The 25,622-nt window shown below is 49.3% G+C and overlaps 11 protein-coding genes across 11 annotated transcripts in view; 5 read left to right on the forward strand and 6 right to left on the reverse strand.

Moving 5' to 3' along the window:
• GUITHDRAFT_160734 (hypothetical protein) overlaps positions 1–488 on the forward strand; it is a gene marked incomplete at its 3' end in the record, with an annotated part of 1,721 nt that extends 1,233 nt beyond the window's left edge. Inside the window, exons 3-4 of the mRNA XM_005841580.1 lie at positions 166–249; positions 375–488. Coding sequence (XP_005841637.1) covers positions 166–249; positions 375–488 — 198 coding nt within the window. The remainder of the gene's footprint in view (positions 1–165; positions 250–374) is intronic.
• A 217-nt stretch (positions 489–705) lies between these two features.
• Positions 706–4,646, reverse strand: GUITHDRAFT_160735 (hypothetical protein; the record flags this gene model as incomplete). The annotated part of the gene is made up of 16 exons (XM_005841581.1): positions 4,101–4,646; positions 3,871–3,986; positions 3,757–3,804; positions 3,404–3,521; positions 3,297–3,350; positions 3,128–3,222; positions 2,865–2,965; positions 2,649–2,688; positions 2,449–2,520; positions 2,256–2,315; positions 2,071–2,115; positions 1,781–1,858; positions 1,519–1,630; positions 1,291–1,335; positions 936–1,087; positions 706–750 (listed from the first exon to the last, which is right to left on the reverse strand). The coding sequence occupies exons 1-16, from the start codon at positions 4,582–4,584 to the stop codon at positions 706–708; spliced, it is 1,665 nt and encodes a 554-aa protein (XP_005841638.1). The 5' UTR covers positions 4,585–4,646.
• A 1,249-nt stretch (positions 4,647–5,895) lies between these two features.
• GUITHDRAFT_100134 (hypothetical protein) lies at positions 5,896–6,693 on the forward strand (the record flags this gene model as incomplete). The annotated part of the gene is made up of 5 exons (XM_005841582.1): positions 5,896–5,917; positions 6,121–6,163; positions 6,215–6,374; positions 6,423–6,563; positions 6,610–6,693. The coding sequence occupies 5 exons, from the start codon at positions 5,896–5,898 to the stop codon at positions 6,691–6,693; spliced, it is 450 nt and encodes a 149-aa protein (XP_005841639.1).
• A 309-nt stretch (positions 6,694–7,002) lies between these two features.
• On the reverse strand, positions 7,003–8,299 carry GUITHDRAFT_100135 (hypothetical protein; the record flags this gene model as incomplete). The annotated part of the gene is made up of 5 exons (XM_005841583.1): positions 7,003–7,053; positions 7,103–7,156; positions 7,222–7,319; positions 7,370–7,520; positions 7,565–8,299. The coding sequence occupies 5 exons, from the start codon at positions 8,297–8,299 to the stop codon at positions 7,003–7,005; spliced, it is 1,089 nt and encodes a 362-aa protein (XP_005841640.1).
• A 2,557-nt stretch (positions 8,300–10,856) lies between these two features.
• GUITHDRAFT_150079 (hypothetical protein) lies at positions 10,857–11,791 on the reverse strand. The gene is made up of 7 exons (XM_005841584.1): positions 11,592–11,791; positions 11,448–11,543; positions 11,369–11,395; positions 11,270–11,315; positions 11,166–11,228; positions 11,072–11,121; positions 10,857–11,012 (listed from the first exon to the last, which is right to left on the reverse strand). The coding sequence occupies exons 1-7, from the start codon at positions 11,643–11,645 to the stop codon at positions 10,971–10,973; spliced, it is 378 nt and encodes a 125-aa protein (XP_005841641.1). The 5' UTR covers positions 11,646–11,791; the 3' UTR covers positions 10,857–10,970.
• A 764-nt stretch (positions 11,792–12,555) lies between these two features.
• On the forward strand, positions 12,556–13,902 carry RPL13e (large subunit ribosomal protein L13e, cytoplasmic). The gene is made up of 3 exons (XM_005841585.1): positions 12,556–12,568; positions 13,061–13,601; positions 13,658–13,902. The coding sequence occupies exons 2-3, from the start codon at positions 13,071–13,073 to the stop codon at positions 13,787–13,789; spliced, it is 663 nt and encodes a 220-aa protein (XP_005841642.1). The 5' UTR covers positions 12,556–12,568; positions 13,061–13,070; the 3' UTR covers positions 13,790–13,902.
• A 209-nt stretch (positions 13,903–14,111) lies between these two features.
• Positions 14,112–14,270, reverse strand: GUITHDRAFT_54007 (hypothetical protein; the record flags this gene model as incomplete). Its single annotated transcript, XM_005841586.1, has 1 exon — positions 14,112–14,270. A coding segment is annotated over one exon (159 nt), but the record flags the coding sequence as incomplete, so codon positions are not given.
• A 1,579-nt stretch (positions 14,271–15,849) lies between these two features.
• GUITHDRAFT_150081 (hypothetical protein) lies at positions 15,850–16,857 on the reverse strand. The gene is made up of 5 exons (XM_005841587.1): positions 16,706–16,857; positions 16,621–16,653; positions 16,493–16,549; positions 16,403–16,448; positions 15,850–16,351 (listed from the first exon to the last, which is right to left on the reverse strand). Exons 3-5 carry the CDS (start codon positions 16,546–16,548, stop codon positions 16,211–16,213), a joined length of 243 nt encoding a protein of 80 aa, XP_005841644.1. The 5' UTR covers position 16,549; positions 16,621–16,653; positions 16,706–16,857; the 3' UTR covers positions 15,850–16,210.
• Positions 16,858–17,285: 428 nt separating this feature from the next.
• On the forward strand, positions 17,286–20,444 carry GUITHDRAFT_100140 (heat shock protein 70-like protein; the record flags this gene model as incomplete). The annotated part of the gene is made up of 25 exons (XM_005841588.1): positions 17,286–17,329; positions 17,377–17,407; positions 17,458–17,539; positions 17,657–17,727; positions 17,774–17,845; positions 17,900–17,967; positions 18,016–18,097; positions 18,208–18,243; positions 18,286–18,342; positions 18,386–18,605; positions 18,654–18,701; positions 18,758–18,817; positions 18,862–18,926; positions 18,971–19,045; positions 19,103–19,135; positions 19,185–19,229; positions 19,281–19,337; positions 19,383–19,436; positions 19,492–19,533; positions 19,581–19,613; positions 19,662–19,735; positions 19,867–19,949; positions 19,993–20,072; positions 20,116–20,209; positions 20,326–20,444. 25 exons carry the CDS (start codon positions 17,286–17,288, stop codon positions 20,442–20,444), a joined length of 1,725 nt encoding a protein of 574 aa, XP_005841645.1.
• A 2,427-nt stretch (positions 20,445–22,871) lies between these two features.
• GUITHDRAFT_40316 (hypothetical protein) lies at positions 22,872–23,822 on the forward strand (the record flags this gene model as incomplete). Its single annotated transcript, XM_005841589.1, has 2 exons — positions 22,872–23,067; positions 23,203–23,822. Coding segments are annotated over 2 exons (816 nt in total), but the record flags the coding sequence as incomplete, so codon positions are not given.
• A 504-nt stretch (positions 23,823–24,326) lies between these two features.
• On the reverse strand, positions 24,327–25,285 carry GUITHDRAFT_91721 (hypothetical protein). The gene is made up of 4 exons (XM_005841590.1): positions 25,050–25,285; positions 24,837–25,002; positions 24,589–24,788; positions 24,327–24,545 (listed from the first exon to the last, which is right to left on the reverse strand). The coding sequence occupies exons 1-4, from the start codon at positions 25,095–25,097 to the stop codon at positions 24,369–24,371; spliced, it is 591 nt and encodes a 196-aa protein (XP_005841647.1). The 5' UTR covers positions 25,098–25,285; the 3' UTR covers positions 24,327–24,368.
• Between the last annotated feature and the right edge of the window lie 337 nt (positions 25,286–25,622).

The raw sequence follows: 25,622 nt of genomic DNA on the forward strand, positions 1-25,622 counted from the left end.
GGCCTTCCAGCAAGTAGAACCGAAGAGGGAGAGGGAGGGAGACGAGGAAGGGAGACAAGGGAGAGGGAGAGGAGGAGAGGGAGAGGAGGGGGGAGGGGGAGGGGGGAGGGGGAGGGGGGGAATCAGCGGAGGGAAGCGGAGGAGGGGCTGACGAGGATGGTGCAGCTGCTGCCTGTGTTCAACCTGCTCAAGTCGAAGAATAAGAACTCTGGCGATACCATCGACTACTCGCAGAGGAAAAGAACCAACGTCAGTGCGTGCGGAGGAGAGGAGAGGAGGAGAGGAGGAGAGGAGGAGAGGAGAGGAGAGGAGGAGAGGAGGAAATAAGGGGAGAAAAGTAAGGAGAGGAGAAGGGGGCACTGACGAGGGTTCAGGTCGGGGAGCTGATCAATGAGACGCTGGAGATGTTGGAGACGCACGGAGGACCGGACGCTTACATCAACATCAAGTACATGATCCCTACATACGAGAGCTGCATGGTGGTATAGGAGAGAAGACAAGGAGGATGGGACATGTTAGGTTGTAATAATAATGAATCAAGATGAAGAAAAAACGGATCTTCCTCTTTCTCCTTTCCTCTTCCTCCTCCTCCTCCTTCCAATTCTTGATTCCTGCGTCGTTTTCCTCCCTCCCCTCTTCCCTCCTCTTTCTTCGTTGGCTTCCTCCCTCTCCTCCCTCCTCTCTTTCAAACGCAGGAAGCACAAGCTAACGAAGCTGAGCAGCCACCGAGCTCAGTTCCACACCCTGAGCCTGCACAAGGCGAGTGAGAGGAGAGAAGAGGCAACGCGAAGAGGACAAGCAGGAGGAGCATGATGAGGATGATGATGACGATCACGATGATGGTGATGGTGATGGTGATGATGGAGATAATGATGGAGATAGAGATGGAGATGATGATGATGATGATGGATAGGTCACAAGAGAGCTGTTCTCACGTCGGGAGATGAGGGAGGGCTGTTCTTCACGCGCATCACGGTTCCTCCCAGCAGGCCCTCAGTCTCCACCTCCACCGTAGCTGCTCGTCCCCGTCCGTATGCCGTCCAGTCCGACCGCGATCGCCCCCCCGCGTCACGATGGAGGAAGCGCCCTTGCCCCCGGTCAGTTTAAGACAAAGAGCAGAGAGTGGGGAGGGAGGAAGGGGAGGGGAAAGAGAGGAGAGGAGAGAGATAGTGGGGGCAGTTGAAGCAGCTGGAGCGAGAAGACAAGACGGGCGGGAGAGAAACGAGGAAAGGAAAATGCTGAAGCGAGAAGGTGAGAGGGGCGGAAGGGGATGGAGCTTTGGAGCCTCACCGTCTAGCATCTCATCAGCAAGGTCGTCGAGTTCATCCCTGTAGTCTGATAGGCACACAAGAAGTCAGAGAGGAAGGGAGAGGCGGCCAAGAGGAGCAAAGGAGGAGAAGGAAGCGGAGGGAGGGAGGGAGGAGGCGGATGGATGGATGGATGGATGGATGGATGGATGGATGGATGGATGGATGGATGGATGGAGGAGGAGGAGGAGGAGGAGGAGGAGAAACAAACTTGTCTTGGAGCGCTTGGCAAACGTGATGAGGTAGACGCCAGAGAAAGTGACGAGACAGCCGGAGACAAAGAAGAGCGTGTAGTGGCAGTCTGGGTTGGTAGGAGGACAATGCTGCAAGAAACATGAGCGAGAGGAGGAGTAGGAGGGAGGGGGGAAAAGGAGCAGGATAAGTTAGGAAGAAGAGAAAGGAGGAGGTGAGCAGGAAAGAAGATAGAGGGAGGAAGAGGAGAGCAGTCTTAGGAGGGAGGACGGAGGAGAGACCTGGTGGTACTCCTTGTACAGGACGATCCCAGCCATGATGGAGCAGAAGGTAAAGAGCACGTAGTAGACTGGGACGACCTGAGGGATGGGTGGCAATCAGCAGAGAAACGGTGGGGAGGAGAAGGTGGGGAGGAGAAGGTGGGGAGGAGAAGGTGGGGAGGAGAAGGTGGGGAGGAGAAGGTGGGGAGGAGAAGGTGGGGAGGAGAAGGTGGGGAGGAGAAGGTGGGGAGGAGAAGGTGGGGAGGAGGGGGAAAAGAAGGTGGGAAATGGAGGGGACAAGCATATATCACCTCCGATGCTCCAAAATGCATCATGGCAAGATTCAAGTACTTGAGCTGTACCAAGTGTGAATGCTGTTGTTGTTCTTCCTGCTGTCAACCCTCTGCCTCCCCCCCCCCCTCTCTCTTTCTCCTCTGCTCCTGCTCCTTTCTTCTCTCGCTTTCTCTGCCATCTCGATCCTCCTACTTGTCCTCACCTGAACAATGAGTGTGCCCACGGTAACGGCAACGAGGATCCAAGGAAGGACATTGTAGAACTGCAGCGAGTGAGACAAGCGCTGATGAAAAGAAGAGGACTGCGAGGAGCGCGCAGAAGGAGAGAGACAGAGAAGAGGACGAAGAGGACGAGAAGGGAAGAGGATGGCGGGGGTGAGGGCGAAGGGGCAGGACCTGGTTGTTCCCCTGCAAGGTGAGGACAAGCGCCGTCGAGACTCCTTTGACGCACATGACAGTCAAACTCCCCTGAAGAGAACGATCAACATGCGCGGGAGGAGATGAAGCGAGAAGAAGAAGGGCGGAAGGACGACGGGGAGGAAGGAGGAGAGAAAGAGGAGGTGGAGGAGAAATGAATGGGAGAAGGTCGAACAGACCGTGAGAGAACAGATAAGAGTGTAGATGACGACATATCGCCTAAAGATCTTGTCAGAGAGAAGTAGAAAAGGAGAGGAAAGGAGCAAGAAAATGTCGCAAAAAGCAAGTCAGGAAAAGAATGTGGTCGGGCGGATGGATCAGAAAAGAAAAAAGAATATGGAGGAAGCAAGGAGAGGAAGAAAGAGGAAGGGAGTAAGGAGGGTAACTGGCCGTACTTCTTGATGTTGTCCGGAAGTAGGAAGAGGATCAAGATGGCGATGGAGATGGAAATAACAAAGAAGGCAAAGCCACTGTCGCTCATGTACTCGATGAGGACCTGGAGGAGAGGACGGAAGTGACAGGACGATGCCAAGGATGGAGGAGGAAGAAGGAGTAGAGAGGAGGAGTGGAAAGTGAAGAGGAACGGGAAGGGGACAGTGATGGTGGAGGAAGAGAACGAGAAAGTGAGCTCTGAGCAGCAGGTAGAAGGAGGAAATACCTCCATGGTGAGCTGTTTGTCCGAGGAGGGAGCATAAAGGACGATAAGCACGGACCCTAAAATCGCCATGGCCACCCCAAACAAATTGCGAGGGCCTGGGATGTTGGAAATAAGGGACGCAGCAAGGGAGAGCAGGAAATTGAAGGGGCAGGAGCTGGGCAGGACATACCGATATGTTCTCGAAGGATGTAGTGCGCAAGGATAGAGTTGGAGATAACCGACACTATGCAAGGTTTCAGATGTTTTCAAAGCTTTCCCTTGCCGCCTCTCATTCACCTGCTCCAAGAGGAGCGACGACTGTGGCCGGCGCGTAAGCATAGGCGAGGAAGTTTCCAGTCTCGCCCATGGCCATGAGGACCATGCCGACCCACCAGAGCTTAAGGCGAATGTAGGGCTGCACCAAGTCAAACAACACTAGACAGGGTGCAGGAGGAGCAGAGCACGGAAGGGAAGACAACGGGAGGGGAAGAAGAGGGAAGGAGAGGCCAAAAAGGATAAGTTGATTGATGATCGAGCATTACCAGCTTCCCTCCTGACAGAAGCTCGTTCTGATTGTGCGCATATTTCTGAGTATTGAGACTGACCTGTGGCAACCGTGAGGACAGGACAAAACGTTTGAAACAGCTCACTGAAATAAGGATGTTCCCACTTAACGCCAACAAGATCCCAATTTGTTCCTGACAAGAGGAGACAAGAAACAAACGTTTACAGGCATAACTCCAAGATCAAAGGTCAATGACTACCTGACGAGTGAAAGCAAAACAAGTGCTGTTGGTCCCTCCACAAACCCCACAAACGTCTGTCTTCATTCCACTGTTAAACTTACCATCGCATCCCACACACTGGGCAACAAGATGTCCTAAAACAAAATTCTCAAAAATAGTCTTGATCTTTCCTTGATCATCAGTCCTCCGTTCTGCTCCTGCTCCAACTTCTACCCCAGCTCCTATGGCAGCTCCTTACCAACATTTACCTGAAGCGTTCGATGTATATGTGACACAGCGATCTTCGCTCGCGCACCAAGCGCAAGGCACGTCGACTTCTGAATCCTTCTCGCAGCTCTTCCTATCTCGTCGTAGCTCGCACAGCCCTGGAGGGCCCACGCATGCTGACCACTTTCCGCATTCCAACTGCTGTCCTCGTTTTCCGCGCAGGCTTGTCGACTTTGATTTTCGTCGGATGGAGGAGACGGCTCTGACTCCGTCACCATCCGCATCCTCATTATGCTTTACCATGCACCATGCACACCCGCTTCTTCGCAAGCAGACTCGCTCCGTGTAGGCTTCTGTACAGGCTCCGGATCGAGCTGGCTCATAGCCCGATGATGCATGGGACATTCCACGATTTTTCGCCATGCTGGGCTGATCATCCACCATCTTCGGAACATCATGCAGTCCAGCACGAACAGCAAGCAAGAGAGGAAGCAAGAATGTAGTCCTCACCCAAAGCTTGCTCATCGCGCTTTCTCGAATCAAACTTCGAATCAAAGCGCTGGAGTCTTCATTGACGGTTGTAGGCGTTCAAGGAATCGAGGAGCATCTTTCAGAGTGTCTCTTGCTTGACTGCCAAGAGCTCAGACGACCATCTGTGAGAGCTAGTTTAGTAGCTATCAAACAAACAACTTTGCAGTAAGAAAGAGTGGACAGCATCAGGTTCGAACGAGTAGAGAGTAGAGAGTCGAGCAGCTCGAAAATGAAGATGAATAGAATAAGAAGAGAAAGAAAGTCAAGGCGTGATGATGGCAATGTGAATCAGCAACAAAGTGGAAACGAGATCAGGAGGATCGGCAGGTAGACCAGCACAAAGGGGAGCAGAAACGGCAGGGGTAAGAGGATGATGAGCATTATTGCATTGAGCAAGAAGGGTAGAAGAGAGAGCCGTAGGAGCAGGAGGAGCCAGAGGAGCCGGAGGAGCAGGAGGAGCAGGAGGAGCAGGAGGAGCAGGAGGAGCAGGAGGAGGAGCAGGAGGAGGAGCAGGAGGAGCAGGAGGAGCAGGAGGAGCAGGAGGAGCAGGAGGAGCAGGAGGAGCAGGAGGAGCAGGAGGAGCAGGAGGAGCAGGAGGAGCAAGAGGAGCAGGAGGATCAGGACGAGCAGGATGAGCAGGAGGAGCAGGAGGATCAGGAGGCGACGAAGTGAAGGAGAGGGCTTGGCGGGAGCAAGAGGCCCCCGCATGGCAAATTAAGGACGTAACGGCGTGTAACGATACTTCAGCCAAAAAAAGTCTTCAAATTGGCATTAAACTATGGAAATTTTATGTTTGGAGATTTGCGTTTTTTCATCGAAGAATTAAACTCAATGATGACTATTTGAAATAATAGCAAAACATTTTCAACCATGACAATATGGTCATTTATATTCTATCACAACTTCTATTGTTCAAGCAAGCCTGCCCCTCCCACGTGTAGCAAATGTGTTTATTGTCACACAATAACGCTGGTACAAATATATTGCATTTTAATTGATATTGCAGTTTAATTTTGACTCTGGACGCAGTTTTATTGAGAAATTAAGGTTTTTGTAGTTTATTTTATGGTGAAATTGTAGCTTCAGGGAGACAGGGGTAGTGCCCTAGCAAAGAAGGCTAACCTGGGGTGGTGTTTAGTTAATAACAGGAGGGGGTAGTCAAAGGGGGTGATGGATGGAGACAAGCAGGGGTACTTCTTGTCATGTGGTGGGGTAGTAACATGAATACCAGACTCTGGTCAAGGGTAGGGGTGGAGCGAACGAAGAGTCACGATGCAGGCGACATACGAACAGATCAAAGAGAAGATGACTGGGCCCGGCGAAGAAGGTGGGGAGAGGAGGAGAAGATGCTGAGATGAGAGAAGAAGAGGAGAGGAGGCAGGGTGTCGGAAGGAGAGTATGGGAGATAAGTGAGCGATGATATCACAGCTGAGTCCTTGCAGAGGATCTAGGACTGTGGGAGGAATTGTGCGAATGTGCACATCATCACGAGGGGCGAGGCCTGAGCGTTTGGTGATGTCTTGTTTGCAGGGCAATGGTCTTCAGGTCTCTGCGATTGCTTCAGTGACTGCAGGTTTGCCAGTCTCTGCCTTGCTTTCGAATGTGTGATGGTGGTTTGTCCCAGACTCTGCATTGTCACGACAATTCCAGTCGTCAATGGATTGTCACAAGGGCAAGCATATACAGTCGTTGATGGCCATGAAGGCATCATCCAAGAGCCTCTCTGTGGCATAGTCGTTCCTCTTGTTGGAGAGTTCCTCTGCACGCCCCTCTTGTGCATACAGGTACCCTGACACAGCTCAATAGTTTCGTGGCCTCATTGCGCCTTGCAGCTTGCGATGCTCCGCAACAAGTTCCATCAGCCTCCACACAACATTCAGAACTCAACATTCTGCCCTGAAATCGTGGAGGATGTTGTTTGCTCGGTCCTGTGCTGGTGGTGCACCCTGCAGCAGATACAGCGACACATGCAGGTATTTGTCTAATTCACATTCCTCCCTCCTCACTTTTCTATGGCAGTCTGTCAACGCAGGATACAAGGGACCTGTGTACCTTTTTGCACCTGACACCACAAATACGATGAATGATGCAAAGGACAGTTAAAAACGCTCGTGTCCCCATACCTATATTAGCTTTCTGTATGTTTCTTTACAATAGTGGAGATTGCCACTTCATTCATGTGTAGTAAGTTTTCGTTTTATGAAAATGTACAATGAAGAGTTCGACAAGCTGGTACCAAGTAGGGAAAAACTATTGCACTGGAGCGGCGGTCCAAAAACTTAGGCAGCATCTCGATCAGTTCAACAATCGACGACTGGAGAGAGGAAGAAACTTCCTGAGCATATATATCCAAAGTCCTTGATGATTTCACAAGTGACATTTCAAGGTCAACAGTCAATAAAGCCTTTTCGCTCAGTGTGGAATGGCTTGAGAATATGCAAAAAGCCCAGCAAACACGATGAACTGCAAACATGTTTAGTCCAAGCAAGGGGAGTTAGATAAGACGACTTACTGTGCCTGCAAGCGCAACTTGAACGTCTTTCCCAGTCTCATGTTGTCGCATAGACTGATATTACACATGAGCTCTTGAAAGGGCAAAACAAAATGTTGCAATGTGGCATTCATCCTCACCTTAGGTTTCTGTAGCATATACCATTCCAACGAATATTTTTCTGGCATCTTTTCGAGCTTCGAGTATTGCAATGCTTTTCCTCCTCCTTTGATGACATCTAGCTCAACGTGTCAGAACTCAGACCCAGCCATGTCAGTTTCATCGTACCAATTTTCTCAAGATCAATCCATTGAAAATATTCCTCCCCCAGGTCTAGCTGCGGGGCAGTGTAAATGTATTCGAGCCCTTTCGCTACCCTTCGTACGTCCACATCCTCATGTGACATCAATGCTCTGAGGGTTTGGACTGCTTTCCCTCGCTTCGTCAAGTCAGACAGACGAAAAAACTCTTATGACATGTTACCTGTCCAGATGCATCAAGGGCTTGACCCAACCAAATTGTGTATTGCCCTCCTTCCCGGCTAGCTGCTCCACCAGGGGATATTTGAATCGCTTTGGTGAAGGACTCGATTGCTAATCTGTATTGACCATTGTCGAAGCTTTTCACGCCTGATCTGAAGAATTCCTCTGCCTTTGCAAGTCTGCCCTGGCGCACACGCAACATGCTCTTTGCCTTTTTGAGGTCTCCGTTGCATTCCATCAGTATCTGCTCCATAACCCAATCTGGAACTCTATCTTCCTCATAAACTTGCAGCCCCTCGCCCCGGCTAGCAACTTTGCTGTCCAATCTGGCACCAAAGACTTTCACCTTTTCCTCCTTTCTAGGCCCTCTATCAATCTTGGTCAGCATGGTCATTGACTCTTCGTTGTCTTCCGCGCCTTTGTTAACTGTCTCACCTGCCCTTGGCGACATCTGCGTCTCTATTGATTGTTTTCCACGCAGACCGTCGAACTTGCTTTGCGACATTTGCGAGCCCATATTCACTTCGCCTGACATGACAAGCTTCGAGGTTTGGATGTAACTGAGAAGACTTGCTCCTCGTAAGGCACCTCCCTGCCTCAGCAGAGGTGGGGGCATCAAGAACGCCGGTTGCAGCTTCCAATCTCGGACAACACGGTCCCCGCTTGCAATGGGAGGATGGAACATTGCAAGCATTACGAAGTAAAATATACTCCGCTTGCATCCCGAGCTACACATCTGCAGGAACACGAATCAATGAGAGAAGCATTTGTACAAGTTGTTATAACGACACGGCTTCCATGTGATGAAGTTAATTGCACGTGATCACTGAACTCTAACTCACTCTATGAATGGCTGTCCCTCCACTCCATAAAATTATCTCAAGGAATAAAACATAACAATGTTGGCAACTCCTGGATTTACAACAATCTGCCTGTCTGAGTTTTCCCGTTTAAGGCTTTTTTTGCATACACTGCCCCATGGCTCCTCTTCACTCAGTCTGCGTGGACAATTTGTCTATCTACTTGAGCAATTTCATTTCTCATACTTTTGTGTGTAAATGGTGCAAACTTCCCCGAGCATGCAAAACATCATTTCCACTAGGGATCGTCTACAACTATCATCGGCCCTGTTCCTCCTTGTCTACAACTATCATCGGCCCTGTTCCTCCTTGACTTGATGATCATCATCTTGTTGTTGCATAGGCATCGTCTCTAGCTCAAGATTCGGATCAGCTCCTTGCCCAGCACCTTCACCGCTTCTCTCTGCATCCTTCTCTCTTCATCGTTTTCTTATCACGCGCTGCCATGGCGGGGATTGAAGGGGAGGCAAGGTGGCTGGAGAGAGTAGTGTTGGGGTTGGGGTCTCTGAATTGAGGGGGTAGGGGTCAATATCGCATATGGGGTGGGGTTCGAATTCATGGGAAATGAAGGTCTAAGAGTCCTATCAATGGCGGGTGGGTCATGATCATGAGGAGGTAGGGGTAGTAGGGACGCAAGGAGGAGTTGCAGTCTTGTTGCAGAAATTGAAAAACGGTGGTAGGGTGGGCAGGAAGGTGGGGGTCCAATCTAACTTGAAGGGGTCAATTAGACTCCGGTTTTCTCTCCATACGTGGGGTGGGTACCATGTAGGGAGGAGAGTATCTCTGATCCAAGGAAGGGGTACATGTTCATGCATGTGATAACATGCAGAGAAGGACCCGGGTAGTAAAAAGTAAAAGGGGGGGGGTACTTACCTGTGTGAGGATTTCCGGGAGGGTACCTTTCGTTAGTAAACAGGGGGGTAGAAGATTAGCGGACGAGGGGTGGTGAGAGAGATTGAATCGGGTTCTTTGCATATAATTTTCAGGATAGCATTATATATAAATATCATAAAATTTATAATTGATGAAGAAACAAACAACGGTTCAACTCCATGGACATAAACTTCAAAATTATATATAAATACCCAAATTATATATAATTTTGATGCACTGTTATTATAAGTACTTTTTTTTCCCCGTTCAGTCCTCACGCCGGATTTAGAACAGGAAAATGGTGAGTAAGCGAAGCGGCGGCAGTGATGGTTGTGGCTATGCTTTGCACTACCCCCTTCTATGGCAATCATCATTCTCCTCACTTTGTTACAAATGGATAACTCGTACATCTTTTTGCCCTCCTTCTCTGTTCTTTTGTTTTCCATTCCTTGAATCTTCACCTCATCGTCAGAAATCCACTTTTGTTGTTCACGCTCATGCTTATCATTTATTTCGACCCTCTTGTCCGTACTCATATCGTCCTCTTTGCAATGCGATGTAAGTGTCCGAAAAGTCTATGCAGCTGCAAGGCTGTTTGGTGCAACATACTCCTCAGCACACCTACCTGGTTCCTTCAGGAAGCCTTGGATTACTTGATTCTTTTTTGTTCCTTCTGTTCCTTCTCATCCTCGATCTACACATAGTTTCGATTCCCAACTGATTATATCAAACAATTACTTCGAAAATAGTCATTGTCGTGGTTGCCTTGATTTCTGGCAGCGATTCGCTTGTATGCCAACTTCCACGAATCGTTTTGTTGTTGGGCACTGTCTGATCGTCTCAAATCTTGCTTGCTTGTTCCTTTCGTCCTGCATGTCCTACTCAGTAGCACCGCCACATCATTTCTTTATACGAGAGTAGGGTTCTTAATCGCTTTGCTGGTGAATTCCTTTATTTTCTTACGTATCATCTGGTTGATTTCTCTTCCATGTCTCCCCTGGCTGGATGTCATGATACACGATTATTTTCATTATTGAATCATTTTGTACACCTGTCATTCATTCATTTGACACTCCTGGCTCTTTACTGAAACGTGGTTGCAGTTTGAGCTCGCAGTCAAGACTTTCCAGACTGAAATGCTTTGGGGAGATTCAGACATGGTTGGTGCCGCATTGCTTTGACTAACGATGCTAACCTTCTGTAGGAGAAGAGCTCATACGAGCACGAGGCTTTGAAGGCTTGCAAGTACCAGGTTCTGACTGCGATGCCTCTGAATGTGCCGCAATAACAAGATGTGCAGGCAAGCTGCAACCTGACCAGACAAGCTCAGGCCAAGAAGTCAAAGAAATCGTTGCATATCATTCACATCGGAAACATTTGTGAGTTTATTTTGTGTTTTTTACGTCCTTCGATCGCATGCGTCCCGAGCACACACTTGTCAATACTGACTCATGCTTGCAGATTGATTTCTAGTATGGTTTGATGTCGTTAGGACTCGAACTTTTCCAACAGCGTTGGCGTTGATGGACTCATGCTGTGTTGAATTCCTGCAATGACATTGTTTTCGAAATATTTACGATTTTGTAGTAACAACGGATTATGTGTTTTTCGGACTCTTTTGTTTTGTTCCTGTTGTTTTTCTGCCATCGCGAATGTTGTGTAGGAATTGCTTGTTCACTTCTTCTTTTTGGCCGCTGCCCCTTTCGCATCTTTGCCCTGCAACCCCACATGCCGAGGCATAGTTCAGTGATTTCACTTCAAAGTTAAAATAGTACCTTCGCCGCTTTCCCCTTGTCTCCTTTGGCTGGAGCCGCGCCTCCACCTGCTGCTTCCCACTCAGTTGCTTTCCTCTCCACCATCTGAAGAAACCTTGTATGCCTCCTCCCGGTCGACACATAGGAGGTTCAGACGGACGAACTTGAGGTCTCCTCCCTATCATTGTTAAAAATTTGAGGACAAGAAACAAAGGTCACCTGGATAGTCCCAGAATGAACCGAAGTAAACCGGTGGGGCATGAACCTGGGTGATAAGGGAGGGTCAAACCGCATGATGAAGGAGCGGAGACATCTCACTCTAGGGTCATAAGGTGGAGGAATGACCTTCAGGACACAGAGTCAGAAGCCAAATCATTGAGAGCTAGCTTCGGGAAACCTTCACGGGCTCGAGTGGCGGACCGTCGAGTGGTATGGGCAGCTTCGGTCCTTTGGGTTTGTCGGAGGGTGGAGGAGCTGCTCCTCCCTTGGCTCCCTTTTATCGATCGCGTCATTATCAGATTTTCATGGAGATTCTTGTTACCTTAGCAGCCTTGGCATCTTTTCCCTTGGCTGCTTTCGCGTCCTTGGGCGGCATTGGGGCCTCAACGGCGTCTAGCCGCGAACTGTTTCTCCTACAGAAACTCTTTTTGTTTACCCTTTAATCGCTTCTCCCCTCCCCAACTTCGAGCTTTGTGGTTGTATGCAACCCTCGAAGTCTCTGTGGTATACGATCCCTTTGCCTGAAATGTGGTTCAATTCAAACCATCATGGTTTGACAACAGGCATGCTCGCGAGAATCAGTGACGTGATGATGACGTTATATTCTGAATTCGCGTGTATCCTAGCTCGTTCAGAATGCATCAAACTTCACCCTTCCCTTACTCTCCAAACCACCTCTAACCGACTCTGCAACGGAATCCCTCTTCTTGCTATGACCCTTCCCACATTTTACACCACCACCCTCGAAGAAATATTTGCCGAAATGTATGTCACATTGAGAGATTGTGCCCTAGCCTTATAGTTGGATCCTCTTCCAAGCTACAGTCGTGAGACTATCTCTGCCAAAGATCCTGATCTTCGCCAACCATCGATGTCCTCCCAAATTGCTCAGAGCTTTCTCTTGCCCTCGCAGCTGAGTCTTTCTACTTAATTCATCATACTCATTGTAATGGTCCAAGTCGGCATTTCTTCTTCATCTCCCCGCTTCCTACTTCAATCCTTCCTCTCCTTCCTCCTCGCCATTGATCATCTGCCGACGCGCGCCAACGGTTGAGAGGATGAGGGCGATGATTTCAGGGCCTCGGCCAATCACTGGGACTGGGGTAGCAGCACCCGGTGGCCTTGGCAACTTGAACTTTGGCCCTCATACCGCAAGATTCTGCCCCACCCCCACAGCCCCACCCCCCGATTTTGATGTCGCCATTTATCAAAACTACCACCCCCCACCCCCATGGTTCCCCCTTCTCTCTCGTGGCTTTTTTTTTAGGGCAGCACGAGCCGGCAGGAGGCAGGCAGCAGGTATGGCAGACGAACGCTTTACATCCCGCGCGCATGTCACGAGAGATGCTAGCTCCTGTTACATACACTGATACCAAGAACAGCATATCACGATGATCTTGCTCTTATGTGTAGTCTCGATCAAAATCTTTGTCTCACTCTTTGAATTCGGCACCTTGACATGAGCAATGTGATTCAGAATCAAGAAATGTGAGGGTTGCGGTTGGGAGTTGCTTTGAATGCAGGATGACACATGGTGGCATGATAGTTACAATCAAGATGTTTTGATCTTGATCTGTTGTACTGTTTGCTGAAGTGTTGATGTCTTTTTCTGCACGGAAGATCGATGTCCCGCACGAGCTTTTAGTGTTAAATGTGCAGGCTTATTGTATTTGTTTCTTGCCTTGTTTCTTGCATGAAGAAACAAGTAACCGATCTTTCACATGTGTTGCAATTTTGCGCTTTCATGCTTATAGTGAACAGTTTGCATGATTTTTGACTGTGATCCGCCAGGTGATTCAGGATGCCCAACTTCCGCCTCCAGATCCCGAATAACCACTTCCACAAGCACTGGCATGACAGTGCTGCCCACAAGGGACGCATTGTCACTTGGCACAACCAGGCTGCTCGCAAGCACAGGCGAAGGGAAGCTCGTCTTGCCAAGGCTGTGAGTGTGTTCCCCCGCCCTGTCAACGGACTCCTCCGCCCAGTTGTCCACTGCCCTACCATCCGCTACAACTCCAAGAAGCGCGCTGGCAAGGGCTTCACTCTGGAGGAGCTGAAGGAGGCTGGCATTTCCCGCAAGCAGGCCCTCACCATCGGCATCTCTGTTGATTTCCGCAGGAAGAACCGCTCCGAGCAGTCGCTCAAGGAGAACGTGTCGCGTCTTCAGGAGTACAAGGCGAAGTTGATTGTCTTCCCCAGAAAGACCCGTGGAAAGCCTGTTACTGGGGATTCATCTAAGGAGGAGTGCGCCAAGGCTGAGCAGCTCATCGGTGACGTTATGCCCATTGTTAAGCCCAAGCCAAGCATTGTATCATACACTCCCACCAAGGTTAGTTTGCATGGAGCAATGCTCGTCCTACTATCTTTGTGTGACTTGTCTTGCAGGAGGAGCTTGGAAAGGAAGTATACAAGACGCTGCGCAAGGCAAGAGCAGACGCTGGCCTTGTTGGCAAGCGTGCGGCTCGTGCCAAGAAGAAGGCAGAGGAGGAAGCGGAGGCGGCGAAGATGAAGGCCTAATTTTTTGTCTCATGGAATACAAGAAACAAATCCATTCTCCGTATGTTTATTTCTTGGTACTTGCTATGAGAAAAAGAATTTCGATTGTAATACCAACGTCATTCATGTTGCTCAAATTTATCTCCATGGTCGAAAACAATTGTGATCACACTTGCTCAAGGTTTTGCTTGGGAAAATCTTCCGAGAACATCGGTGGTACGTTCACAAATCCTTCACAGCTGTGTCATCCTTCGCTGTGAGACTTGTTGGAGCCTATTGAAGTCCACTTGCCTTGCAAAGGGTCCCACACTTCCTCCTCCTCGTCCTCCCAATCTTCACGGACATCTTTCTTGCAGAGAGGGCACATGGCTTTGTGCCCTTTCAGCCAGCGGTCTATACACATGTTGTGAAAGCGATGATTGCAAGGAAGTACGCGCTGGGTGTCTCCTACTTTCCACTCCTCCTGACAGACGGGGCAGTGACCTTCCTCGCTCTCTTGCAAGCTTCTCAATTCCAAGCAGTTAATGTCGTCATCTTGTGCTGTCTCTGCCTCCTGCTCCGCCTCTCTCCTCCTCCATCCTCCTGCCGCAACATCTCCAATTTCATCCGCAGAGTCATAGGAATCCTCCAAGTCTTCCTCGTCGTCACTTCCTCCTGAGCCGCCATCCCCTTGCTCGTTGCCATGCACGCCAAATCTCAGCATGTACGCCATGCTCTCCATCTGCATGCTGTGATCATATGCCGCTTGCATGGCCCTGGCAATGATCTCATCCTTGGTTGTGTCTGGACCTTCTCCCTCATTGTTCTTCGCATCGAAGTATGCTCTCAGAACGGCATTCACATCCGCAGTCCCCGTCGAGTCAACTAGGGACATGTCCATGCAAAGAAGGAACGCGCGGCAAGCAAACTCTTGAGAGAAGTCAAAGTACTGCTTGAGAGACTCCAGGTCAAGCTCCGGGTGCTTCTGGAAGTATTTCTCGACTTTGTTCATGTCCGACATGCTCTTACCGTCCTTGGAGATGTAATGAATCACGTACGCGCCCTCTCCATCCAGCTGCACGGCAATCCTCCATCCAATGGGCAGATATCGTTCTTGCCTGCAGCACATTCAGCTTCCAAAAGGCGAAGGCAAAGTTTTAACGCGTTCCTCCAACCAAGGAAGACAGCGGGGGGCGAGGATTGAGACAACGGGGAAATGCAGGAGGCGGACAAGCAGGAGGCGGACAAGCAGGAGGGGAAGGAGGACAGACCTTGCTGGCGTCTTCTGATTGACGTCAACCCAATCGCTCTCATCCTCCCACTCGTCCTCCTCCTCCACGTTGCCGCCCTGCTTGCTCATCCCTTGCATGCGTTTCAGGGGTCGAGATTGCGATTTCCGTTGACGGGTCAGTATTATGGGGGGAAATTTGGACCGGGAATTTTAAATATTTTACTTTTACATTCAAGTTTTGAAATTTGATAACACAAGTTTCGAAAATTTAAGTGAAATTATTCAAATCGGTGGTTGTTCGAGGAAGTTTGGAGCCCCCCGCACGTGCCCACTGCCGCCAAAACATTCAACAGGGAAGAACGGAAGATGAAGATGATGAAGGGAAGTTAGAATGCAAAGAGAAGATATGATAGGGAATGGATTGGATGGAGTGATGATGTCACGATGTATGCAGGAAAGTGGAGGGAGAAGATGGCAGAATGTAAATATGCGCTTGTGCCATGGAGAGATTGCGAAAAGTGGAGCAAGATAAAGTGAAAGAATAAAGAGGAAGTTGGATGGTGAAGTCAAAGAGGAGAAAGTCAGGCAGAGATCAGATGCAGTTGCAGAGATAGAGGAGAAAGAAAGAATGGAAGCGTGGATCAAGGTTGGGAGTAAGGGACGGAGAAAGAAGGGATGGGATCCAAACAAGAAAGTTAACTGAGCAAGTCAGCCCATGCTTGTGAAAATATCGAAGCGGAAGCATTTGTGCAGAGAGAAGGTGGAAGGTGATGGACAGAGTCAAATGGTATCGAAAGGACGAGTATCAACAATGTTAACATGACAATGAGCAAGTAAAGCAAAAAGAAACTTGAACAGACCTCCGACTTTTGCAAAAGATTTTCATTTCAATATGATTTTCAACATATCAATATCCTGAAGATGAGAAGTTGTCTGTAAGAATCCTCTATCGCTCTCCACAGCACTTGTGCCATGCCATCACTGTTCGTCTCGACAGCCCAGATAAGGGAGCAACTGAAGGGCCAAGAGGATATTGAGGTTCACTCAGCTCTCCTTGTTCTCTTTCCTGTAGCCTGCAGTTGCTCAGGCTTGCAAGTCAACAATCAGTTGTTACAGGATGAACATGACGTAATTCACTGCTACCATCATTCTTCATAGTTGCATCGTCATAGTCATCTACACAATCTACATCTTTCTGTCTGTCCATCCGTTTCTTGACGATTGAAGTGTCTTCACTGATTTTGCTTCCTCGTGGTATGAGACAAAGAAGCAAGCTCCTCCGCACTCACATAGCACAACCACGTATCATGGTACTCGCTGCCCAGCTTACACAGCGACCTCGCCCCTGGTTTCTCAAACCTCTGCCCGAGAGCCTGGCGGTACCAGTCACCTGCTCCCACGACCTCTCCTCTTCCATGCTGCACCTGGGCGATGGCTTCATCTTCATCCAGCCACTTCACACACCAGCACCTTGAGCAGGTTCAACGAACAGTGCGGGAAATCATCTCGATCACCCGTGATATCTTCTTGTTAACCTGCCATACTTGCCATAAAACTCCTTGAGTTGCATCCTGTTGGGATGATTCTCAAACTCCTCTGCTATCTTGACCCAGGCCCCTTCCTTCCATTGCTCGTCTCCTACCTCGCAGCACTTCTCGATCAGTCTCCCGTCCAGCTGTCACTTGCTCGTCAGTCTTTCTGCTTGAAATCATCGCAGAGGCGCTCACTGTTCTTCGAGAGCACATGGCAGTTGACGAACTAACAGGCGTCTCCTCCTCCTGCCTCCTCCAGCCCGTCCTGCTCCTGGACGCCCTCGCCTTGGTTGCTCCTGCTCGTCCTGCTCCTGGACGCCCTCGCCTTGGTTGCTCTCCTGCCCTCCTATCTCAACGGCTGCTAAGAGCTGAGGCGAACCTGAGAGGATGAATTCATTTCCATGCCAGTACAGCGAGAGGGAAGAGCGGAGGGAGGGAGGGAGGGAGGGAGGGAGCGGAGGGGAACATGCATAACAGAAGCGACGAAGGTAGGAAGCAAGAAGCTGCAGGAACGGGGGCAGGCAGGCAGGCAGGCAGGCAGGCAGGCAGGCAGGCAGGCAGGCAGGCAGGCAGGCAGGCAGGCAGGCAGGCAGGCAGGCAGGCAGGCAGGCAGGCAGGCAGGCAGGCAGGCAGGCAGGCAGGCAGGCAGGCAGGCAGGCAGGCAGGCAGGCAGGCAGGCAGAGCTTCAAGATGCTAGCAGAAGGACGAGAGACAGAAGAGGCGAAGAGAGTCTACGACGCGCATGAAGCTCCAGCATCACTGAGCCGATGTTCAGATGGGTTACTGCGATACCATCGGCATTGACCTCGGCACAACAAGGTGGTAGCTTGAGACTGATTGGCAGGTAGCGCTGACGGAAGGGGCAGGTCGTCTGTGGCGGTATGGGACGGGACTCAGGTGCATGGCGCTGGTCTCGTTGGCGGGAGGATCATCATGAAGATTCGCAGGTCCACGTCATTGCCAACGAGTCAGGAGACAACACAACTCCTTCCTGGGTGACCTACTGCAGCTCCAACTCTAGACGAGTTGGTAAAGCAGCGGAACGAGCAGCAGGTGAACGTCTCTTGTCATATTCCCACCTTCCCCCCCCCCCCCTCCGCCCTCTCCCTCCCTCCCTCCTAGCTGCCTGCTCTCATTTCCTCACAGGCAAGTACATACACGGAACTGTGTATCATGCAAAGAGGCTCATCGGACGTCCTTTCTCTCAAGACTTGATCGTGAGCATGAAGAGCGGGTTATGTAAACATGACGGGAGGACGGAAGGAGGAGAAGGCAGCCCTGCACTGGCCCTTCAACGTTGTGGACCAGGACGGAAATGCTGCGATAGGGATCAAGGTAGTTGGGCATCTCCGTTACTCATGCTGAGTCTTGTTGACGTCTCTTGATCAGGTGGAGGATGAGGACAAGATCGTGAGCCCCGAGGAGATTGCAGCAGCCATTCTCAGCTACCTCAAGAGGTTGTCCACACTATATCGTTCATCTCGCTCCCGCTGAATTTCTGGTAGAATTGCAGAAGAATACATTGGCAGAGCTGTGGACAAGGCAGTCATTACCGTCCCTGCCTACTTCAGCGATTCTCAAAGACAAGTGAGCCATGTTGACATCATCTTGCATCGAACTCATGTTTCAAATCATGTTGTATCGACTTGTTTCTTGTAGGACACATGGAATCAAGTGACAATTGACGCTTCTGTCAGGCTACGAGAGACGCAGGGCTCATTGCTGGCCTTGAGGTTGCTCCCCTCCTCGCTGCTCCTCCTCTGACAGCCCTCAAGGTCCGGAGGATACTCAATGAGCCGACCGCTGCTGCCCTCGCGTTTGGAGTGCTTGAGGTCTGCTGCTCGCGTCCTGCCCTCTTGTCATCCTCCCTCGCAGCCCGAGCACCCGATCCTCAAGTCGGTCTCTGCTCTTGCCAAGATCGAAACCTCCACAGAAGCCTCGCCGGCAGCGGAAGAAGCAGCCAGCAACGCTGAGAACACAAACCCTGACACTGCAGACCCTGAAGGCAGCTTGGAGGAGGCGGTAGCCGAGCACAACATGCTCGTGTTCGACTTCGGAGGAGGGACACTGGACGTGACGATCATGAAGATAAGCGGTATGTCCTCGCGAGCTGACGTCTCGTCGTAACTTCGATGCCAATCAGGAATGTCGTTCAAGGTGAGGTCAACCGACGGGGACATGCAAGTTGGCGGTGAGGCTGCAGCTCATTTCCTACGAGTCAAGTAGGAGGTAACTGGCTCAGCGCAGGTGAAGATATCGACGCTCTTCTCGTGCAGCATTTCGTCAAGGTGTTCCGAGCCAAGACAGGTTCGTCGTCGTGTTTTGCTTCTCCTCTCTAACAGACCTGGCAGGAGTGGATCTGGAAGGGCATGCAGACGAAGCGAAGCGTCTCAAGGCCTACAAGAAGTTGACTCAGGTGACTTTCATGAGCACTGAGCGAGGGCGATTGACGGCATGCAGGCGTGTGCGCAACTGAAAGTTGAGCTGTCAAGAGTCATGGAGAGTGACATGTGCATAGATGACATGTTCGACGGGGTGAGACTCATGCGCACCTGCCGCGTTGCTTGCTCTTCCCCTGCTAATCTTTTTCAGATCGACTTTGAGACGAGTCTGACGCGAAAGGAAGTAAGACCTCAACGTCGTCTTCTGTGCATCAGCATTGAGCTTTGTCTAGTTCGAGGAGATAGCACAGCCTGTGTTTGCCAAACTCCAGGACCCGGTACGATTGGAGGTGCAACCTCAGCCCCTTCTGCTGACCTTCTTGTTGCAGATTGATAGAGCGCTGCATAAAGTGCATGGTGGGATTGAGCGAACAGACATCGACAAGGTTGCAATGACGATGAGCTTTCTTGCTTGACGCCTTTCACCTCAGATTCTGTTGGTCGGGGGATCTTCGCGAATCCCGAGGGTACAGGAGATGCTTCAGGTAAATGTTCACAGTTCCTCTCTTAAGATTCGAGTAGCTGAGTGCTGTCTGACAGGAAATGTTCCCCGGGACGGAACTTTGTCGGAGAATTAACCCAGTGAGGCACACGTGTACCAAAGATAATGCCTGATGAAGTTGTCCTAGGATGAGGCAATAGTGATCGGCGCTGCCATTGAGGTTCCGTTTTTCTGCATCCTCGCGTGACATGATGATTGTTCTTGCCAGGCCTCGAGGACTGTAGACATGATAGACGTTGTTCCACGACCACTGTGCATAGCTACAGCGAATCATCGTGACAGGTAAAATATCTTCTGAGCCTTGCACCAAGGTGAAACCAATTAGGTCGAGGTCATTTGCGACGCCGGTGATCAATGCTTGTACTCCGATCCCTCCAGGTCTTGTTGTCCGGCTTCTCAAGTCTCTCACTCAGTAGCTCAGAGGGCGTCTCCTACACCGAGTGCTTTGCAAACTCCAGGGACGACCAGACGTGCATCACGTTGCGAATATGCGAAGGTAGCCATGCCACATCTGCCCTCGTTCCTTATGGTTGGGACAGGCGAGGCTGAGTTCTTCGACGACAATGTCAAGCTTGGAGTCTTCGAAGTCACCGACATTCCACCGCGTCCACGGGGGCAGGTGACTCAGATCCTGACCTGTTGGCCTGCTGAAAGAAGAGCAGGTCACGATCAAAGTGAACATGAAGGTGGACAGCAACGGAATTCTCAGCGTGGCTGCGAAAGTGGACCAAACGGGGCAAGAGATGGAAGTTACTGGTATGAGTCATGCACTGTTGTGCATCGAATTCATGGCTTGGGGCAGTGACATCGAACAAGGGAAGAATGACACCTGATCAAATTTTGGTAGGATTTCGTTTACACCTTGTTTCTAGAAATATTGATCCAGAAGTATTTCAGGAAAAGCAAGCTGAGAACCAGAGATATGAGGCGAACTCTCAATCATGACAAGCTCCGGGTGCTCACAGGAGTCTCGTTTGTTGCTTCGGGATGATTCTAATCATAAAGACGCATTGTGAAGGGAACCTTCACAAAGCTCTGACAAGCCATCATTCAACAGGGTTCATGCTGCCCTCGTCTTGTACGCAAGGAATATCTTACTCAGCAGCGAATTAGAACGCCACAACTCAAACATCAACACATGCACCTCCTTGTGATTTGAAGCTCATCCATGTTTGATCTGCACGTTATGTCAACAAGACAACCATTGCCGAAATAATTGACCGAAGTGTGAGATTGCAAGAGAAAGTCGTGATTCTTCTTCATCATTCGCTTGCCTCAGCAGCACCAATTGCTCCATCTGATCAGAAAGTCAATTCATGTTTAGATACCCTTGCGACTTTCAACATTTGAGCTCAGTAGTTGGGAATGGCGATCTTGCTTGTCCAAACTTTCGTGAAAGAATTCTTCGATTTTCTGAAACTGTCATTCTTGGTTTAAAAAGCTAGATTTCTAATCCATGATAAACAAAGTTTAACACCATAGTCTGGAGCCTGGACTTGATACTTGTAGAGATGGATTGACTGATTTCCTCAAAATTTTTCTTTTCGGTATTGATATCTTCGTAGCCTTGCAGAGATTTTGACGAAGCAAAGCGTTTTGAAATTACTTACCTGAGGCGCCATACTTTTCATTTTCATTTTCATAAGCATCATCATGTTTATCAGATGAAATTGTGTTTGACTGCAACTTTGTCATGAAACTGGAGTTCACAATCGAATCCATAAGAACCTCCTCGATGTCATTTCGAGCATTCCCTTCATCCATCTCTCCTTTCTGTATAACATCATTCGCTGACATCTATTGAGAAGAAGAGAGTCAGACTAGATCACGAGAGCTCACTCTCTGCCTATCATTTGCTCTTATTGTCTGCTTCATATTCACCACGCCATCGTCTCTCACTCCGCCATAACTGAAGCCACAAACTTCGTTTTGGGCGGTAAAACTCGATCACGGGGTGGGTCCTTGCTAAAACGGGGGTGGTCAGGGTAGGAATCCGAAGCAAATTCTCATCTAGTAGGCATAACTATATATATTAGCTGTCCTCATAATCTAATAAGTATTCACCTGCGGCGGGCTCGATAGTGCAATGTTCGGCTGGCCACTATGCGAGACCGAAGGAGTGCCACATCGCTCATTTGAGCTGTCAAGATCATCTTCGTGTTATCAGGATCGTCTTTGGTGTATGACCATCAAGATCATCGTTTGTCTCATCAAGACCATCTTCGTCTTATCAAGAGAATCTTCGTCTTAGTCTTTCGTTCGCTGTGCTATTCAGTATCTTGTTCTTCCCACAAATCTATGGTGAGCAGTGCTCGTTTGAATCCATTCCGCTTGTCTTTGTGCTTTTGGTAGCTTCCGGTGTTGTGGTTGCATTTGCAAATCGAAAGACAAATGACAGATTTCTTCAAGCCCAAACCGCCACCAGCTCCAAGCAATGTTCAAGTTAAAGACAAGACACCACACTCAATAGAATTCTGTTGGGATGAACCTCCAAGGCCAAAGGATATGCCCAAGAGTGAGATCTATATTATGGGGTATGAGGTTTTCTATAAGATTGAAGACTCGAAGCCCAAGAGAAGAATAGTTGACGGATTCACGACATCGATCCTCGTGAAAGGACTGAATCCAGGAACTTTGGTTCATGACTTCACTGTCAAGGGCCGCAGCGAAGGAGGATGGGGGATGGCCTCGCTGCCACCATTCCAGGCTCGCTCGTTGCCTGCTCCACCAGGACAGGTCGATTGGGCTGAAGTGACCGACTGCACTGATCATTCAGCGGACCTCAAGTGGTCCAAACCATCTGTTGAGAACGGTGCTGCCGTCAAGAATTACAAGATTCAAGTCTATCAACCAGGGAAAGATGGCTCGACCGTGGAGTTGGAGACAGGAAGTGAGGTTTGTAGGTATGTCGTCACTGGACTGAAACCTGGAACTGCCTACATGTTCTCTGTCTGCGCGGAGAATGAGAGTGGCTGGGGCGCATGGGTGAGCTCACCGGCCTATGGACTTACAAGAGCTGCTCCTCCCACTCGTCCTACGGAAGTCATTGCAGTGAAAACCACAGTTGACTCAGTAACAGTTCGTTTCCGCACACCATTCTCTAATGGATCTGACCTGACAGGGTATGAATTGATCTACGAAGACGAGGAGAGACAGAAACTAGCTATCAACTTTAAGCTTGACGACAGTGGGAATGCGGACACTCATTCAGTATCCAAGGAACTGAGCACGTGAGTGTCGCTGTTTTTCTGTTTCTTTTAGTCGCATTACAACATGTCAGAGCTGACTGTGGTTTGCTAGGTGTACAGTGCAAGGGCTTCCCGCAGGATCCATCCTGCATGACGTCAGAGTCCGTGCCAAAAACTTAGCGGGATGGGGCGAGTATTCGCTAGAGCCTCTCACGGTGATGACAGCAGGAAAGTTGGTGGCCTGGGGGGACAATGACTTTGGACAGCTTGGGGTGTCAGAACAAATGATGAACCATTCTCTAACAGATGTGCAGCAGACCTTCGACTTGCGAGTAGAGGACATGGCGTGTGGATCTGCCCATTCTGTGATTCTCTCCGATGGCAAGGTATTCACTTGGGGACAAAACAAACACGGCCAGCTAGGTCGTTTCACTTCAGAAGTAGATTTTCAACGGGGTGAAGTTGAGCTGTCAGGGTTTTTCTCTATCCAAACAGGTTCAGCAATTCCAGGGGTGAACGATGAACTGTCAGGAATGATCAGCGTAGAAATTTTGCGGCAAGATGGGCCAAGCGATTATCTTGGTAGTCTTGGTCCTACGGCAAAAACAGATGGAAAATGTGTCCAGGTAGCAGCGGGATACAATTTCTCGATGGCTCTTACGGATAGGGGTGAGATCTTTGTGTTCGGGGAGGGAAGACATGGAGTTCTGGCTCAAGGCGACGAGCTCTCAAAAAGCAGCCCTCAAGTCATCGACTCGCTCTCGGTACCAGGATATGTTGTGGATAAGATATTCTGCGGTGAACGACATTGCGCTTGTATCGTTCGATATGGACAGGCACTCACGTGGGGATGCGGCAGCGACGGTCAACTCGGCCATTCTTCTCGCGACGATGAGCATTTCCCAAGGAAGGTAGAGCACTTGGCGAATGTTTCTGTTCGAACAATATCCTGTGGTTCAAAGCATACTTGTTTCCTTACTTCAGATAACTCCTTGTACACCTGCGGAAACGGAAAAGATGGAAAGCTTGGCCATGGAGATGAAAGATCATATTTATATCCGAAGAAAGTCGAGACGTTGCAAGCAGTCAAAGAGGTTTCTTGTGGCGACTATCACACTGCCTGCATTGATGGAAAAAGTATTATTTACACGTTTGGAAGTGGAACAAGAGGACAACTAGGGTACAAGTTCGACGAGATCAAAGGGTTCAGGACGTATTCCACTCTTGGTTCAAACACTTATGGCACGTGGAAATCGTTATTGCCTAAAGCGGTGATCTCGCTACATCAAAACGAGATTGATGGTTTTCGACAACTTCGATGCGGACCCACCTGCACGTTTGCGGTCTCTAACGACAACGGTTTGTGGTGCTGGGGAGAAGGCCCACAAATAGATTCGATCTTTGGAGCAAAAATGCATTTGTATGAGCCCAAGAAGGTCACCAAGTTCCATAAATTTCATGTTTCGGAGATCACCGTGGGTAGAAGTCACGTTCTTGTTATTCTCACGTCATACCCTTGGGGAACTGAGAAGCTGTCTTATGCTGCAACGGCGGATGATAGTGTGACGGACTTGTTCTGATGTAAGAAAGAGTAAAATGTTATATTGTTACACCAGTCATCTATTGTGCGCATGGATTTGAAAGGCTTCAACCATCAAGTTTTGCTCCTACATATCTCAATTGATGATCAGTGAGATTATGATTTTACTGAGACAGGGAGACAGAGATTACAAACCAAGAGCCTTCCCTCCTTCTCTTTCATCGTCATCTACTGGAACACCGTCGAGCTTTTTCAGCCATGGGATTCTCCCGGCAACGTTGATCCGATAGTCGTCCGATTTGGTATGCACCTCCCACAATGGGTTTCCTACAAACAGCAATTCTTCGATGTTGGGCAACTCTTTCTGCAATCAGGTCAGGGAGGAAAAGAAAGTTCTTTCAACTTACAAACTTATCAAATTCAGTCCACTTTGCAATCAGGTTATTGCTCATGTAGACTACTGTCAAATTTGTTAACTTCTCTATGCCATTCAATTTGTCCAAAAGATTATATGAGATCCACAGCTCCTTTAGAGTAGATGCAACGTCATCCAATCCTTCCAATTTTTTAATCTGATTTCGACCTAAAGACAACACTTCTAGTTGCTCTGCAAAGATGAGAAGATTAGCTCAGAAGAACAGGAGAATCAACTCACCAAGCCCTTTGAGACCAGCGATCTTTTCAATGCAGTTTGAAGAGAGTGAGAGGTGCTTGCAAGCTTTTAGTGTTCCAAGAGTGTTGTCCATCTTCACGACTGGAGGCAGTTGCCCATAAAGCAATACTTTGCTTTCCTCACTTGCAACACAGTTCCATTTTGTTTCCTGATCATCAGTTAGCCTTGATAAGGATCCTACTACCTTTAACTCACAAAGTTCTTAATAGCATCCTTGATGGAGGTCTGCGGACCAACAGTCATAAAACCATGTCACATCTGTCCTCTTTGATTTCTTTTAAACATAGTCCTCCAGTCTTTCTGCTAGCTGCATCATCTCATGCAGCCTTTGTTTGTCGTCTAAGTCGTATCTGAGCTGGATCTCGCGGCTCTGAATCTCCTTATCTCCTTCTCCCTCTTCCTTGATACCCACATTCGACATGAACCATCTGTTTTGGACCCGAAATACCCTGAATCAGTGTAGAAGAAATGAATTCTCATTTTCCTTTCCTCTTGCTGCATTATTGTGCTCTCTCCCCTGCCTTCCCTGGATCCTCTCACATTTCAATCCTGAAATATCTTCTAGCTATTCAAAATCGGAACTTCTTTCTCCACTTGTTCAAGTTCGTGTCAGTCCCTTCAAGTACGTCCTATCTTCTTCCCCGCTTCCTTTCTTCGCTCCCTCCCTCCCTCAGTCCGTCCCCATCTTTCATCCCGCGCAATCGCTCGTCTCACCATTGCCGCTGAGCCGTTGGCCCTACTCCCGTTGGTTCCGCGGCGCTGACTCGA

This window comes from Guillardia theta (genome assembly GCF_000315625.1).
Source record: "Guillardia theta CCMP2712 unplaced genomic scaffold GUITHscaffold_3, whole genome shotgun sequence".
Taxonomy (NCBI): domain Eukaryota; class Cryptophyceae; order Pyrenomonadales; family Geminigeraceae; genus Guillardia; species Guillardia theta.